The sequence below is a fragment of the Halichoerus grypus genome, chromosome 6, assembly GCF_964656455.1.
Source record: "Halichoerus grypus chromosome 6, mHalGry1.hap1.1, whole genome shotgun sequence".
NCBI classification, from domain to species: domain Eukaryota; kingdom Metazoa; phylum Chordata; class Mammalia; order Carnivora; family Phocidae; genus Halichoerus; species Halichoerus grypus.
The window spans coordinates 137,157,588-137,175,840 of NC_135717.1; the positions used below are offsets into that span (position 1 = coordinate 137,157,588).

At 34.9% G+C, this 18,253-nt stretch overlaps 1 protein-coding gene across 1 annotated transcript in view; it reads left to right on the top strand.

The window, feature by feature from the left end:
* The window catches only part of GLIPR1L1 (GLIPR1 like 1), a 32,120-nt gene extending 23,859 nt beyond the window's left edge, over positions 1-8,261 (top strand). The window contains exons 4-5 of the mRNA XM_036091671.2: positions 6,090-6,204; positions 8,187-8,261. Of these exons, the coding sequence (XP_035947564.2) occupies positions 6,090-6,204; positions 8,187-8,261 (190 nt within the window). The remainder of the gene's footprint in view (positions 1-6,089; positions 6,205-8,186) is intronic.
* Positions 8,262-18,253: the final 9,992 nt, after the last annotated feature.

Below are 18,253 nucleotides of genomic sequence, written 5' to 3' on the forward strand. Positions count from 1 at the left end.
CCCAGAAGAAATGGATAAATTCCTAGAAACATATAACCCACCAAAACTGAAGCAGGAAGAAATAAGAAAATTTGAACAGACTGATTACCAGCCATGAAATTCAACCAATAATCAAAAACTCCCAACAAACAAAAGTTCAGAACCAGATGGCTTCACAGGCAAATTCTACCAAACATTTAAAGAAGAGTTAATACCTTGTCTTCTCAAAGTATTCCAAAAGATAGAAGAAGGAAAACTTCCAAATTCATTCTATGAGACTATTACCTTGATACCAAAACCAGATAAAGAAACCACAAAAAAAAAGAGAAGTATGGGCCAATGACTCTGATGAGCATAGATGCAAAAATGCTCAACAAAATATTAGTAAACCGAATCCAACAATACATTTAAAAAATCATTCACCACAATCAAGTGGGATTTATTCCTGGGATACAAAGGTGATTCAATATTCACAAATCAATTAACATGATATGTCACATGAGTAAGAGAAAGGATAAAAAACCTGATTGCTTCAATAGATGCAGAAAAAGTATTTGACAAAGTACAACATCCATTCATGATTTTAAAAAAACCTTTAACAAAGTAAGTTTAGAGGGAACATACCTCAACATAATAAAGGTCATCATCCTCAATGATAAAAAAAAAACAACTGAGAGCTTTTCTCCTAAAATCAGGAACAAGACAAGCATGTCCACTCTCACCACTTTATTCAACATAATACTGGAAGTCCTGGACACAATAATCAGATAAGAAAAAGAAATAAAATGCATCCAAATAGGTAAGGAAAAAATAAAAAATTAAAACTTTCACTATTTGTAGATAACATGACACTATATATAGAAAACCCTAAACTCCACCAAAAAACTACTAGAACTGATAAATGAATTCAGTAAGGTTGCAGGATACAAAATCAATGCACAGAAATCCATTGCATTTCTATACACTAATAATGAAGTAGCAGAAAGAGAAATTAACATTTACAACAATCCTATTTACAGTTGCACCAAAAATAATAAGGGGCACCTGGGTGGCTCAGTTGGTTAAGCATCCGACTCTTGATCTCAGCTCCAGACTTGTTCTCAGGGTCGTGTGTTCAACCCCGTGTTGAGCTTAAAGATAATATAATAATAATAAAAATATCCAGGAACTCAACCAAAGAGTTAAAAGACTATAAAACATTGATGAAAGAAACTGAAGACAATACAAAGAAATGGAAAGATACTCCATTTCATGGATTGGAAGAACAAATATTGCTAAATGTCTATACTACCCAAATCAATCTACAGATTTGATATAGTCACTATCAAAATACCAACAGCATTTTTTACAGAACTAGAACAAATAACCCTAAAGTTTGTACATAATGACAAAAGACCTCAAATAGCCAAAGCAATCTTGAAAAAGAAGAACAAAACTGGAAGTATCACAATCCCAGATTTTAAGATCTACTACAAAGCTATAGCAATCAAAACAGTATGGTACTGGCACAAAAAGACACATAGGTCAGTAGAACAGAATAGGGAGCCCCAAAATAGACAAAGAAGCAAGAATATGCAATGGGAAAAAGACAGTATCTTCAATAAATGGTGTTGGAAAAACTGAACAGCTATATGTAAATGAATGAAACTGGACCACTTTCTTACACCATATACAAAAATAAACTCAAAATTGATTAAAGACCTAAATGTGAGACCTGAAACCATAAAATCGTAGAAGGGAGCACAGGCAGTACTTTTTCTGACATCGACCATAGCAACATTTTTCTAGATATGTCTCCTAAGCCAAAAGAAACAAAAGAAAAATAAACTATTGGGACTGTATCAGAATAAAAAGCTTCAGCACAGTCAAGGAAACAATCAACAAAACTAAAAGACAACCTATTGAATGGGAGAAGATATTTGCAAATGATATATCTAATAAAGGGTTAGTATCCAAAATGTATAAAGAACTGATACAACTCAACACACACAAAAAAACAAATAATCCAATTAAAAATGGGTCAAAGACAGGAACAGACATTTCTCCAAAGAAGACATACATGTGGCCAACAGATACATGAAAAGATGCTCAACATCACTTATCACCAGGGAAATGCAAAACAAAACCACAATGAGATTATTACCTCACACTTGTCAGAATAGCTAAAATCAAAAACTCACGAAACAACCAGTGTTGGTTAGGATGTGGAGAAAAAGGAACCCTCATGTGCTATTGGGGGGAATGTAAACTGGTATAGTCACTGGAAAAACATATGGAGGTTCCTCAAAAACTTAAAAATAGAATTACCATATGATCCAGTAATTCCAATACTGGGTATTTTACCCAAAGAATATGTAAACACTAATTTGAAAAGACATATGCACCCCTATGTTTACTGCAGCTTTATTTACAATAGCCAAATTATGGAAGCAACCCAAGTGTCCATCAATTCATGAATGGATAAAGAAGTGGTATGTATATACAATGGAATATTACTCAGCCATAAAAAATAATGAAATCTTGCCATTTGCAACAACAAGGATGGATCTAGAGAGTATAATGCTAAGTGAAATAAGTCAGAGAAAGACAAATATCATATGATTTCACTCATATGTGGACTCTAAGAAACAAAACAAACAAATTAACAAAGAGACAAATAAAAAAATGGATAGTTAACTATAGAGAACAAACTGATGGGTTACCAGAGGGGAGGTAGTTGGAGGAATCAGTGAAATAGGTGACAGAGATTAAAGAGTATACTTATTATGATAAACACTGAGTAATGTATAGAATTACTGAATCACTATACTGTACACCTGAAGCTAATATAACACTATATGTTAACTATACTGGAATTTAAATAAACAAAGAAACACACAGAAATAGATTAAAAGTACAAGAATGGAAAAAGGTTTACTATGCTAACATTAGTCAAAAGAAAGCAGCAGGGTCTAATAACAAATAATGTGGATTTTAGAGCAAAGAATAATACTAGAGCTAAAGAAAGTCATTTCAAAATGACAGTGAGGTTGGGGTGTCTGAGTGGCTCAGTCAGTTAAACCTCTGACTCTTGATTTTGGCTTAGGTCATGATCTCAGAGTTGTGAGACAGAGACCTGCAGCAGGTTCTACACTGAGTGTGGAACCTGCTTAAAATTCTCTCTCTCTGCCCCTCCTCCACTACTCACACATGGCAGTCTCATGTGTGCGCTCTCTCTCTTTCAAAAAAAAAAAAAAAAAAATGAAAGTGGGGTTAATCAATCAAGAGGCAACTTGGTGAAATGGAAAAATTCCTCCAAGGACACAAATTGCAAAGGATAAATGAAATGAAGGAAAACCACAGAGCAATATCTCCTGTGAATATATGTACAAAAATCCTAATCAAAATTTAGTATTTGAATCCATCAATATAGTAAAAGCCTAAGACATCTTGTCCAAATGGAGTTCATTCCAGGCATATAGAGGTGGTTTAACATTCTAAATACATCAATCAATGTATTTCACCATATTAATCAACCTAAAAATAAAGATCACATGATCATCTCAATAGATTGAGAAAAAGCTAAGCATTCATTCCTGATATAAGCTCTCAGAAAACTGGAAATAGAAGGGAACTTCCTAAACCTAATAAAGGACAGCTGTGAAAAACCTATATGTAATATTATACCAATAGTAAAAAAAAAATTTCTGTAAAGTACCAGAGAGTAAATATATTAAGCTTTGCATGCCATATATATTGTTACCGTCATCTTTGTTTTTATTTTGTTTTAAAGAACCCATTAAAAATGTAAAAAAAAAAAGAAAAATTCTTTGCTTGCAGACAGCACAAAAATAGGCCAGACTTGGCCTATGGGCCATACTTCGCTGACTTCTAGTCTACAGGTCTATATAAAAAAAGTTCAATGAAATCTGAAAATTCTTCTAAAACTAATAAGTGAACTTAGTAATTTTTCAGGACACAAGATCAATATACAAAACTTAGTTACATGTTCATATACTAGCAATAAATAATCATAAATTAAATTAAAATAATAATACCATTTATAACAGCATCAAAAAATATAAACTATCTAGGAATAAACCAGACAGAAGACATGAAAGACCTCCACACTGAAAACTACACAATATTCATGACAGAAATTAACAAAGATACAAATAATTGAAGAGATTATACCTTGTTAATGGATTAAAAGACTCAATATTGTTAAGACATAATTTTCACTGAATTGATCTATAGATTCAATATAATCCCCAACAAAAATTCCAGATTTTTATTGTAGAAATTGACGAACTGGTCATAAAATTCATATGGAAATGAAAAGGACTTTTAATAGCCAAATCAACTCTGAAAAAAAAATTTGAAGGGCTAACACTATTTTTTTTTAAGATTTTTTTCTTTTTTTGAGAGAGAGAGAGAGAGCACGAGCTGGGAGGAGCAGCAGAGAGAGGGAGAAGCAGACTCCCTACTGAGCAGGGAGCCCAACACCGGCCTCGATCCCAGGACCCTGACATCATGACCTGAGCTGAAGGCACACACTTAACTGACTGAGCCACCCAGGTGCCCCAGAAGGGCTAAACACTATTGTTTTCAAGAATTATTAATGCTAGAATAATCACAACAATTGATGTAAAGTTAAACAAATAGATCAGTGGAACAGAATGTGGAGACCAGAAATAAACTTATACATGGTGGTCCACATATGTTCAACTAATTTTCCAAAAATGAACAAAAGCAATGCAGTGGAAAAAAATATTTTTTAATAAATGATGCTGGTACTGTTTGTCATTCTAAGTAAACTTAGATCTATACAACACACAACCTATAATAATTAACTCAAAATGGATCATAAACCTAAATGTAAAACCCAAAATTGTAAAACTGTTGGAAGAAAACACAGATGAAATCTTTGTGACCTTAAAATAGCCAGATTTTTTTTAGCTACCACAGCAAAACCATGATCCATAAAAAAACAAATTGATAAGATGGATTTCATTAAAATTTAAAATTAATGCTATTCAAAGACACTCGTAAGAGAATAAAAAGAACATGCCATGGACGGGAAGAAAGTCTTTGTAAAGCTTATCTAATAAAGGGCTTATATAGAGAATATAGGATGAACTCTCACAATTCAATATTAGAAAAACTTAAAACTCAATTTTTTTAAGTGGACAAAAGATCAATAAAGAAGACATGCAGATGGCAAATAAGCACGTGAAAAAATGCTCAACATCATTAATCATTAGGGAAACACAAATTAAAACCACCATGAATGCCACTACACAATTAGAATGGCTAAAGACTGGCCAATACAAGCCCTGACAAGGAAGTGAAGCAACTAGAATTCTCAACACTGCTGGTAGAAATATAAAGCATTACAACAACTTTGAAAAAACTGTGTGGAAGTTACTTGAAAAGTTAAATATGCATCTACCATATGATCTATTCATTCTTTTATCCAAGGAAATGTAGGTCCATGTAAATACTTATATATGAATGTTCAAAATGTGCATAGTAACTTTATTTGGAATACCCTTAATGTCCATCAACAAATGAATAGATAAATTGCCGCATATTTTTTAATGGAATACTACTCATGTTATTAATGGTTTCCTTTGTGTACTCTAGGTAATTAACACTTTTTTAAGTCTTCCACAGATACAGAGATGGGAGAAAAGCAGGCATAATAGCTGCCAAGTCTTATTGATACATCACCAAAAGAACTAGATAAGAACTATGGTATTGAACATAAAGCATATGTTTCCACTTGCAATTTAAATTTTATTCATTCTATTTACAAAATCAAGAGATAATCATAGTGTTTACAACAAAAACTTTGTGGCTATCAACATGCATAATTACAAGGGGTTCACATCTAATTTGTATTTTACAGAATATTTGAGAATGTAACTGCCATGTGGATTAGGGACATCTTGTAAACAGTTTTAATGGTTTCTTTTTACAAACAAAAGGAGCATAAAATTGGGACAAAAGTTGTTATTTTTCCTCTTAAATATTCATGAGTGAGTGACCAAAACAACTTGCATAAATTTGTGCACAAAATTAGAGCAATTAATAGTCATTTGGCTAATCAATTATTCTCTTTTTTACAGAGGAAATTTTCCAAATCAGCCCCCTTACACTAAAGGAGTAGCCTGCTCTTTGTGTGCAGAAGAAGAAACTTGCAAAGAGAATCTCTGCCGTAAGCAAAAAGGAAAAAAAATAATCGTAACATTCTATTTGGAGAAGAGTTTCCATAAATTAATAGTATTTTAAAATTTGGATCCTCAAGTGCATAAGTAATTATTGACAATATTTGATTGCTGCTATATGATGATATAAATCATTTGTCATAAATTATCATATTTAAACTCAGATGATCCCTCCCTTCTTCACTGATTATTTTTCTTCTCAAGCTAAAGGACAGAAAGGAGTAAAGTATAACTGTGATCCAGTTTGCTACTATACTCAAAGTATCTGTTCATTGAAATTTTTCTTATTTGTATTAGTTATTATTATTAATTATCAAAATAGTGACTCATGCAGAAGTAATACATTAATCAATGTGCAAATTAATTATGATTTAAAGCTAATATGTGTCTCTTCCTTTATCAGTCTTTTGGCTCTCAGAACAAAGATTTTTTTTAAAAGATAAGTGCATAAATTCTTGATTGAAAAAGAATTTTCAGTGAAACAGTGAAGAGAGGAGATGATCTGAAAATTGTAAAAAAAAAAGAAAAGATGATTTGGTGCCATGAAAGAAGACAGACACAAAAATAATGTATATTAAATGATTTCTTTATATAAAGTTCAAATATCAGAATATCAGGCAAAACTAATCTACATTTGGAGTCAGGATAGTGGTTACCTTTAGAGAGCAAAGAGGAGTTAATTAAATAGAAGAGGATACCAGAAGGACTTTCTAGACCTATGCTTTGTTTACCTACATGTGTTCACTTTGTAATAATTCATCAATCTTTCCATTTATGAGGCATACATACTCTCATATTGATATTATACTTCAGTTAAACAATGAATTAGAAGTATTGTCCCTCTAATTTTAAATTTCATTCAAAGCAGTTTAAAAAATATATCCAAGGGCTCCTGGGTGGTTCAGCTGTTAAGCGTCTGCCTTCGGCTCAGGTCATGATCCCAGGGTCCTGGGATCGAGCCCTGAATCATGCTCCCTGCTCTGCCGGAAGCCCGCTTCTCCCTCTCCCACTCCCCCTGCTTGTGTTCCCTATCTCACTGTGTCTGTCTCTGTCAAATAAAATCTTAAAATAAATAAATAAATAAATAAATAAATAAATAAATAAATAAATCCATTGTATATCTCCTATTTGCAAACTAATGTTTTCTAGTTAAAGGGACATAAAGATAACAATGATACACTTTTTTTTTTTTAACTTCCCCTTCCTGCCCAGTATCCAAGCCACTGTCATTTCTTGCCTGAGCTAGTAATCTCCCACCTTTCCTCCTCCAAATTGTTTTACAGAAAGAAAATCCAGGCCAAATCCTTTTCTTAAAAATTCCTCAATTGCTTCTTACTCCAATTAAAGAAAAATATGACTCTATTCCAAGGCCAGTAAGTCCAGTTATGATCAATCTGGCCCTTGCTTTTCTCCCCTACCATTTTTGTTGCTGTTGTTGTTATCCGCCCTTTGATACACTAAGCGCCATGATTACCAGCCTCAAATACTCCAACCTCTTTCTGAAATCTCCAACATTTGGATCACCTGTGGGTCTGTTTCTAGTTTCAAGATTGTTTTGTTTTCTCTTGGTTTCGGTAACATGCTCTGTTTCTTGGTGTGGTGAATTATCTCTAAAGATGGCCACTAATAATTCCTCCCCTCCTTTACACATAAGCCACTCCCAAAAAAGTGGACACTATTTCTCCTCCTCTTCAATGAGGCCTTGATATTGTGCCAGTTCTGGGCCTACCCTTTAGAAGAGACTTGGCAGCTTCTGCTTTTGCTCTGTTGGAAGCCCCCCAGAATTTCAATTCCACACTTACCTGCTGGAGAGGTCACATGGAGAAAGGCCTTGGAACAGGAGAGGTCATCTTTCTGTTGCAACCCTAACTGAGCTCCAGCTAAATGCAACTATGTCATTGAGTCCTGATGACACTACATAGAGCAGAGTAATTGTCTTGTAGAGCCAGCCAATCCAGATAATTGTAAGAAATAATAATAAATTGTTATTGTTTTAAGCCATTGTTCTGGAAGTTTGTGTCACAGCAGTACACGGCCAAAACACTTGGTGTATGCCTAATAAGTTTCTATTAAACATCTAACAAACCGTGTAAAACAAAAATGCAGAGTTCTACCTTTTCCTCTGCTGAACAGTTAGAGTCAAGGTTGTTTACCTTAATCCAAACACAGCTTAGTCAACACTGGGTTAGAATTTATGTAAGGCTTGGTTCACCTCTGTTTGTCTCTGCTCTAAGGGCACAGACTTCCAGGGCTTTCCACTGAGAGATTGCTGCGTTCACTGTTGCCTTTCCCTAATAGGTTCTTAATTCTAATCCGTATTATTTTAGCATTCTGAAATTACTGAAAAATCTGCTTTGTTTTCCAGAAGGTTTCAGCCTAGGATTTTAGCCTCCTGTTCCTCATAGCTTCAAAATTAAACAAATACTTTGAGTACAAAATGGCCATCTCTTGGACTCATTCCTCCACCTTTACCTTTCACCAGGATCTTAAACTGCTCAATTCTCCAATTTTCTCCCTCTGGTCCTACAAGGCCAACAAAAGCTCCGATGGTTTCTGTTTCCCCAAAATCAGCCTCTGCCTGGGCAAAGCCCAGATTTTCAGCCCTAGATCTGGGCCCAAGATGAACAAATGGCTCCAGGGGAAAAAAAGACAGCTTTCATAACATCAGTCCATTCTCTGTGGATCTCCAGCTCTGAAATCTTGACCCTCCAGTCTTTGTTGCTTTAGCAAATCTCTGAGGTTCTGAAACATTGTTTTGTTGTACTTTATCTGGATTTTCTAGTTTTACTTAATGAGGACTTTACTGCCATGAGTTTCTCCATCCCAAGATTCAAGCAGTTATCGACAATGGGTTTCCAAGAAAGCACTGCACAAGCTGCAAAGGCTACAATAAGTTTTGCTACCTGGCAGGAGGTGTTCTCCCAACTTGTTTCTTTTCTAAATTGTTCAGAAATCACTTGGCTCTTCCTCAACTTTTGCTCTTGCAAATTAACCTTAGGATAACCTTATCAATTCCACAGGAGACCTTGGAATTACACTGAATTTATAAATAAATTCGGAAAGAATTAACATCTTTGGGGCGCCTGGGTGGCTCAGTCAGTTAAGTGTCTGCCTTTGGCTCAGGTCATGATCTCAGGGTCCTGGGATCAAGCCCCACGTTAGGCTCCCTGCTCAGCGGTGAGTCTGCTTCTCCCTCTCCTCCCTGCTCCTGCTCTCTCTCATTATCTCTGTCTCTGTCTCTTTTCTCTCTCCAATAAATAAACAAATAAATAAATAAATATTAACATCTTTGCTCTGGTATGTTCCACTTATTTAAGTCCTATGACTTTTGATTTGTGTCTTCTCTGTTTTATGTTGATCAGTGTTTATATAAAGCCAATTTTTAGTTTTGTTGACTTCCTTTTTGAGAGATGGGAGCAGATTAATGATAGACTTTCTCCCCTTACTTTTCTGTAAGGAAACTTTATTTTTTCCTGATAACTATTATATCTAAAGCCTAGAATTATGTTCAATACATAGTACACACTCAAAAAGTGAATAAATGAATGAAAGAAATTAAACAAATGAATTCCTAACCAACTGCAGGATCTTATTAAACAGAGGGAAAAAACTTGATGAGGGAAAGACACAGAGCAAAATTTGGAGCCAGAGCCACACCAGAAATGAATGAGATATTTAATGGAGGGCTCTGGGAACCAAAAAGTCAACATGAAGGAATTACATTCTCTTTCAGGGAATTTAAATGGGCATGGCAGAGTGTCACAAGTAAAGTCAACTACTTTATATAGTTTTGTCAATTGTAGTCTTTTTTGCCTTCAATGTGAAAGCTACTCTAGAAATACCTGTTGACATGACTTTGTTGGCAGAAGGCATCATATAGATTTTTAAGCACTGAGGGATTTGTGGAGGAAGCTTTCATTTTCTTAAGTTAAACTAAGTTTAAAGCCAAACTAAGTTTCCTAAGTTTATTACCTTATTTAAAAAACCAGAAAGGCAAGGGAATGCCTTTTTTTTAAAAGATTTTATTTATTTATTTGAGAGATAGAGAATGAGAGAGAGAGTATGAGAGGGGTGAGGGGCAGAGGGAGAAGCAGACTCCCCGCCGAGCAGGGAGCCCGATGCGGGACTCGATCCTGGGACTCCAGGATCATGACCTGAGCCAAAGACAGTCACTCAACCAACTGAGCCACCCAGGCACCCTCAAGTGAATGCCTTTAATTCTATAATTTTTCTGTCTACCTTAGGTAATAAAGAATGTGATAAACTGGAAAGTACATATCAAACTATTTCAATATTGATTCAATTACTTCCTCCCCTTGAAACTAAATGGAGCTTTTAACTGTTGTGTTTTATTGACAGAATATCCAGATTGGAATCCACAGGGGAAGACACCTCAGCAGATATCATGTAATCCATTGTGCCTAGTTCCTGTTCTTCTGAGACTATTTTAATTATCATTCATATATAAGAAAGGTTCTCAGACATGACAATAAACAAGCAGTTTATGACTAAACGTAACTCTCATCAGTTTAACTCTTAAAACTTCTACACTCTTATCTGTTATCTAAATTTAATGCCTGATTTTAACAAAAGAAGGGTAACAGTAAAAAAAGAAAAAATTAAGGATTTTTTTAATGCAATTTTACATTGTATCAAGAGTCCCACTCTAATTTTCTAGATTGTCATTTTAGTTACAGTAGACTTAAAGAACATTTCAGATATTAAATATTTTCCTTATATTCCAGTGGTTTCCTTTAAGAATATCATCAACATTATTCAGAAACAAAATGTTATTGAGGAAAGTTTCAGATAGCGTGTAATGTCATTATCAATAGTTGGGGAAATGGATAGGAACAGATTAAACTAAAAGGGAAATCAATTAAATTTTAAACCTTCGAAAGGTAAATGTATGTTCTTTTAGGAGATTTTATTTTAAAATGTGCCCTGTATAAAATAACAGGATATAAAGAGTATACCTTTTAAAACCTATACAACTGTAGTATAGTTAACAACACCTCTACAAACCAAAGAATCAGTCAATCCTGCCATTTCTTTTGTCTGAAGATTAAAAAAAAAACAAAAAACAAACAAAAAAAACCAAAAGAAACCCAAATTATTCAATTAATTCAGTTTTAAAAATCAGTTATGTTGAATTGTTGACTTCTATGGGCTAAACTATCTAGATCTCTTTCTTCTCAACTAAAGCAACCACCAACTTCCTCCACTATAAGTATTAAAAATCATTTTTAAATATATTTGTAAACAGAAATTTTTTTTGAGAGAAAGAGAGAGCAAGCAGGAGAGGAGCAGAGGGAGAGAATGTCAAGCAGACTCCATGCTCAGTGCGGGGTCTGACGTAGGGCTTGATCTCATGACCCTGAGATCATGACCTGAGGTGAAATCAAGAGTCAGATGCTTAACTGACTGAGCCATCCAGGCACCCCTAAATGTATTTTTAACATGACTGAGAGTTGTTTTGTTTATACTGCCATATACCTAAGAATTTCCACATAGCTGGAGGATTGTTGCTATTCTTTAAAAAAAAGCCAAATTATTTTATATTTCAGATCTGTTTGTATTAGTCAAGGTTCTCCAGAAAAACAGAACCAACAGAGAGAGAGAGAGACAGAGACAAAGAGGAGAGGTTTTATAGAATTGGCTTACACAACTGTAAGTTAGCAAGTCCGGAATCTGTAGGGCAAGCTGGCAGGGTGGAGATTCCAGTAAGAGTTGCTGTTGCAGTCTTGCATCTGAAGTCTTGGAAATCAGGCAGAATTTCTATGTTGCAATCTGAAAGCAGAATTCTTTCTTCAGGAAATCTGTCTTTGCTCTAAATGCCTTCAACTAATTGGATGCAGCCCACCCTCATATGGAGGGTAATCTGTTTTACTTAAAGTCAACTGATTGTGGAGTTAATCATATCTAAAACATACCTTTACAGCAATAGCTAGATTAGTGTTTCACCAAACACTTGCCACCATAGTCTAGCCACACTGACACATAGAGAGTCACCACAGTCCAGCCATACTGACACATAAAATTAACTATCACACTGCTATTTGTCATCATGTATATGGAATCGTTATATTTTTGGTAAACTATTGCTATTTGTTTAACTATTGCATTGTTAAAATTCAAATCCATAATTAATTACTCCTTAACTTGCAGTTTGAAATAACCTAAAGGTAAACTGATACATATACATATATTTTGTATTGTTTATTATTGTGTTGTCTTCGTGGATTTTTTTGAATTAAACTTTTTCCTGAATAATTAAAATAGCCTCTGATTTTTAATATAATCACCTCCTTATCTTCTTCAGACACCTTATTCATTCAAAAGCATGTTTCCTTAGATCAGATTAATTTAAATTCTACAGAACACATAAAAATGAATTTTTATAGAATTATATTCTCGATTTTGAAGAAATATTTCTCAGAATATTAAATTGGCACTGCTATGGAAACTTGCAAGTAGTGGTAGTTCTTAGAAAAGGGGGTCTCTATTTGCAGACTTCTCTATGCTGAAGTTGTGAACAGAAGCTTGATAGGTGGAGTGCCTCTGCCTTACTGAGTGGGGCTTCCCCTCATTGGCAAGAAGAAAAAATTCTGGGTCAAGGAGTTGTCTTTTCTATTCCTTATGATCGTAACCACAGACTCTTCAAAGGACATGTTGGGAGACCTGTCATCACTAGCAATTCTTTTACTCTGAGAAGATCTTGTTCTTAATAGTGACCTTAAGTAACCCTCCTATTTCATTCAGTTTGCAATTACTAAACAAACTGCTCTGGGTTTGGCCTTTTCAATTTACTGAAGGCAGTTAACTCAGGATTTAAACAGTGCATTCTTTTTGGGGGATCCTCTTGTCCTACTAGGTTATGTTTGAAATTCCCACAAATTGGACTAATCACTTGGAGGTAAAGTGATCAGACTCATCAGTCTTAGCTGGGCCAGGTTTATCTCATTCTTACCCCCTGGGAAGGATCATAAACAGATGGTTAAACAGTAGTCTCTATAGTTTTTTTTTATTATGCATCACTATCAGTAAAAAACAATACAACAACAACAACAACAACAACAAAATATATATATATATATATATATGTTGACCGGTCAACAGTCCTGGTTTGCCTGGGACTGAGGAGTTTTCCAGGACACAGAAAAACACACTAAACCCAGGGCATTCCCTAACAAGTCAGGAGGTTGGTGACCCTATACTTAAATCAAAAGTATTCGTGTATCATTTAATTACATGTATTATGTGTACTTTTATAATAGAGCAATATACATTTTAAATACCCAAAACTGAACCTGAAAGGGATGACATAATAATGAATTAAAAAATAAGTGCTAAAGAGAGGTTTATGCCAGGAAGATGCCTGGGTGGCTAGTCAGTTAAGTGTCTGCCTTCATCTCGGGTCATGATCCCAGGGTCCTGGGATCGAGTTCCGCATAGGGCTCCTTGCTCAGCCGGCAGCCTGCTTCTCCCTCTGCCTACCACTCCCCCTGCTTGTGCTCACTCTCTTTCTCTCTCTCTGACAAATAAATAAATTTTTAAAAAAGAATGAACTGATACTGTTTGCTTGCACTTGCATCTTTACAACTATAATCTGCAATTTCCTTTCAGCAAGACATATGATCATTTTGTAATGGTTGGCTTAGTTAAAACCCGGTAATATACTCTGCAATTAAATTTACCCGGGTTCATACACTGCAGCAAAAGGAATAAACAATTCCCCAAATCATCACTCCCTGTAGAATTACCATTTTTCCTAAGGAAAGCTATGTACCACTTGCCATTGCTCCCTGTCAAAAAACACCAAGGACTCACCTGCACATATTGGATTTATTCCTTATCAAAATAACTCAATAAATATGTATTAAAATGCATAATGTATCTGACATCATATTACGGGTTAAAAATTTACTTTAGTCCTTGTCAATATAAGTAAAAATGAGATAGTGTTTATTAATAGTATTAATTTAATAATAGTAATACCTAACACTAAGTAAGGTTTACAATGTGCCAAGCACTAAGTGCTTCACATATAATAATTATATAATCCTCTCAATAATCCTGTGAGGTAGGTGCTATTAATTTTCCTTTCTTGAACTACTAGTAGGTTTAAACATATTTTTATAAACTTCATTCAAATTTACAAATACATTTTTTGAGAGTTAAGATAGTGTAAGGGAGGGGCGCCTGGGTGGCTCAGTCGTTAAGCATCTGCCTTCGGCTCAGGTCATGATCCCAGGCTCCTGGGATCGAGCCCCACATCGGGCTCCCTGCTCCACGGGAAGCCTGCTTCTCCCTCTCCTACTCCCCTGCTTATGTTCCCTCTCTCCCTGTGTCTCTTTCTGTCAAATAAATAAATAAAATCTTTAAAAAAAAAAAAAAGATAGTGTAAGGGAATGCTATCCTTTGGTCAAGGATTCCTAGGAGTTATTGCATACATACAACCACTCTAAATAAATACTGACCTCAAGAATACAGAAGTAATATAAATTAAGGTGTCAAAATTTCATATAAATATTCCCAGATTTATATTCAATTTTATGGCTTTGACTTTTAGGTAGAGGCACACTATATTTTATTTCCTGAGGCCCAGACTCATCCTGGAAGCTGATTATATACAGTACATCTTATCTATATGTGAAAATAATAGATGCAGCATGAAATTTCCACAGTTTCTGGCTCTTTTTTTTTTCTTTCGGTCAATTGCCTGCTTATCTCCTTCATTTATTTTTCTAATTGTGCTGTTCATTTTCTTAGGAATTTTAAATGATTCTTAAATGTACCTTGATGGCACATCCATGATTTTAATCCTTTGACATTTATCTAGCAGATACCTTTCACAGTTGTCTATTTACATTTTAATGAACTAACATCTATCTTTCCATTTTTAAATGTTGCATCTTATTTGTACCATCAATTTGGTTTTCATCTTACAACACTTCTCATGCACCATTATCGTAATTTGAATTTTTGAATTATAGAAAAGATCAATCAAGTGAAGACTGACATAAAAGTGAAAGAATAAGAGTAAAGTAAAAACAGTATGTCTCCCCAATAACATCTCTATGGACAACAAAATAATCTTTAGACTTATTGCATGATCATTCTCCTTAAGTGTACATAAAACATGTATTTTTAAACTTGCTAGTTTTTATCAAAATCAGAGTGTAGAATTAGAGTATTATTTACCTAAAATTTCAAGCACAATGTACAGAAACTGAAAACGAGCCCAAAGCCATCTGAGATAAGCAAGAGACTTAGCCTATATCCTAAAATTACCTATACTTTTCAAGTGAAGGCAATAGCTCTGTAGACACAACAGAAAAGTAAATGGATATTCAAAAAGAACATCTGCAGCAGAACTTTAGTAAAATAAATAATTCAGTGATAATTTATTTTTCACACTGCTTGTAAAGAAATAGATGATTCTGTCAATACCCTCTAACAATTCCAATGCCTTCAAGAAATTTAATGTGTTAAATTATATCACCACTTTCAAAATTAAAAAAGTTAAAACTTCTTTGAGGGCTAGATGAATAGGCCAAAATTTCAAAGTTCAAAAAGTCAAAAGGTATAAGAATTTATGAGAAAATGAACACATCTTTTGGTACCATTGGGGAAAAAGAATTTCCTTTCCTACTCATGGTCCTTCTGGCTGTACTAAGAATCAAATTGGCATGAGACAGATTAACAAAAGAAAATTAAACTTTATTTTGTATGTATGCAGAAGCCAAACAGACATAGAAATTCCAAAGACAGGCAAAGACGGTATATATGTCATTCTGAACTAAGGAGAAGGGGACAGAGATCTGGGATCTCAAAGAAAAGGAGCGCAATTCACAGGAAGATGAAAAAGAGTAAATGTTTAATAAATGTTTGCTGGGCCTTTCAGAAACAATGGGACATAGAAGACTTTGATCAAACAGACCTTGCTGGGTTCCTCCCTGTCTATCAAAACTAGTTCATAGTATAATGTAGTAATCTATGGCAATAACTCTTCTCCTGGAGCAGTCCTCTATCTAAATTCTTTTTAGATACCTCCCAGTTGTGGGGAGATAAAGAGCTTTTCCTGAATCTGCTGGGTTTTGATTGCTTTTGAACTCAAAATAGTCTTCATGCCAAAGTGTCCCATCTTGGGACAGCCTGCCCTTGGCCCCTATACAGCACTGATATAGAATCTGTGATTTTAATACAGAAAATGTTAAACAGTGATTAAATAATCCTCAAATATTATGTGCCTCTTTAAATTTTGGAAAAAAATATATTTTAGAATGTAATGCATTTGAAATGTTTCTTGGATGAAGCACATGATGTGGACCAATTCATTGAAAGACTGCATATTTTGCAAAACATTCTCAGCAAACCCAAACTCTTTCTACACAAACCAAACTAAATGCCTTCATGTGCCCTTTCCCTGTACTTCCATTTTAGTCACTTGGGTTTAAAAACTAGCTCTACCACACCTATCATGGACTCAGACATATAGGAGGTCCTAAAGAAATACCTATGACTGAGTGTGGTGTCCTGCAATGGAATGGGTTGCCTAAGAGACAGTAACTTCCTTCTTAGTATAATTATTTAAGGAGAGATACAATGATCTCCTATTAGTGATGTGTCAGAGCATTTGTCCAATACATGGGACTAGTAAAATTGTCTAACATTTCTTCTTAATCTAAGATTGCATTATACTATTTATCTTGTGCTTTGATATAGCAATTTTCATAATCTAACAACATTACCAACATAATAAAGGAATTCCATCTTTCACCACATGCCACCTTCATCCCTATAGTATGCTCTGCTGGTACTAAAACACTTTTAGTCTTTTCAGATCTCCTGGTATATTTGCATGCTTTTTTCCCTTTGTTTAAAATGTGCTCTGTCACCTGTATGCTTCACCTTCTTGAGGTCACATTCTCTAGAAAGGCTTCCATGGTCCTCAAAAGGGGTGTTAATTGTCCCATACATGCTGTAATAGCATTTTGGTTTTGTTTTTATCACATGGTATAAGAGTTACCAATTTGCTAGTTCTCTAAACTATAGGCTATTTGGAAGCAGAGTCTGGGTCTTTCTCAACTATCTAACACATTGCCTGGTAATAAATATTTATTAAAAGTATAACGGCATGAATGAAACCATCTTGTGAGGTCTACTGCTTTCAACTGTATACATCATCATTTCTTTAAAGATTTATTTATTTATTTTAAAGAGAAAGAGAGACAGAGAGAGAGAGCAAGAACAAGCCAGAAGGGGCAGAAGGAGAGGGAGAGGAAGAGAATCTCAAGCAGACTCCCCACTGAGCCGGGAGCCCAAGGTGAGGCTTGATCTCACCACCGGAGATCATGACCTGAGCGGAAACCAAGAGTCAGAGGCTTACCCCACTGAGCCACTCAGGTGCCCCCGTACCTCATAATTTTTAAAGCACATTTTTTTTAGATATTTTGACCAACCAACTGCCAATGCTTTCTTTGTGGCAAAATTCTGTCCCAGTGTCAGTGAATTCAAGTACCCCTGTAATGCTATTGAACACAGTATGTTATATGCAAATGTGTACCCCAAAACAAATACGTGCTTTTATTTTGTGTCTAGAACTTATATTCCTCAAAGCAAGTTTTCTTTAGCAAAATGTTCGAAGGCAAAGAGACCAAGCCAAAATCTGCTAAGACACTAACCATTTTGTCTGAAAGAAACAAATGAAAACAAAAAATGAGTTCTTACCAGCTGTGAACAAGACAATTTGTCAGAGATGATGAATTCTGATATTCCAGGCTGTCTATACAGTGCTGGTGAGATGAAATGAAAATACTTTAACCTTATGAGAACTTGATGACTCCTACTCTACCCCTTAAAAGCTGAGCTTTCCATTCTTCCATTTATTCTGTGGTTCCTCGCAAAAGATTATTAAAACACTGAGAGAAAATCTCAGTGAGGAAGTCCGACTTAAAGAGGAAATACTTTTGTCCATGAGGATAATAAAGGGTGCGTCCCGCACTAAATTTTCAACCCCAGAGGCAAGAATGAATGAGAAAGATTTACTGAATTTTCATCAG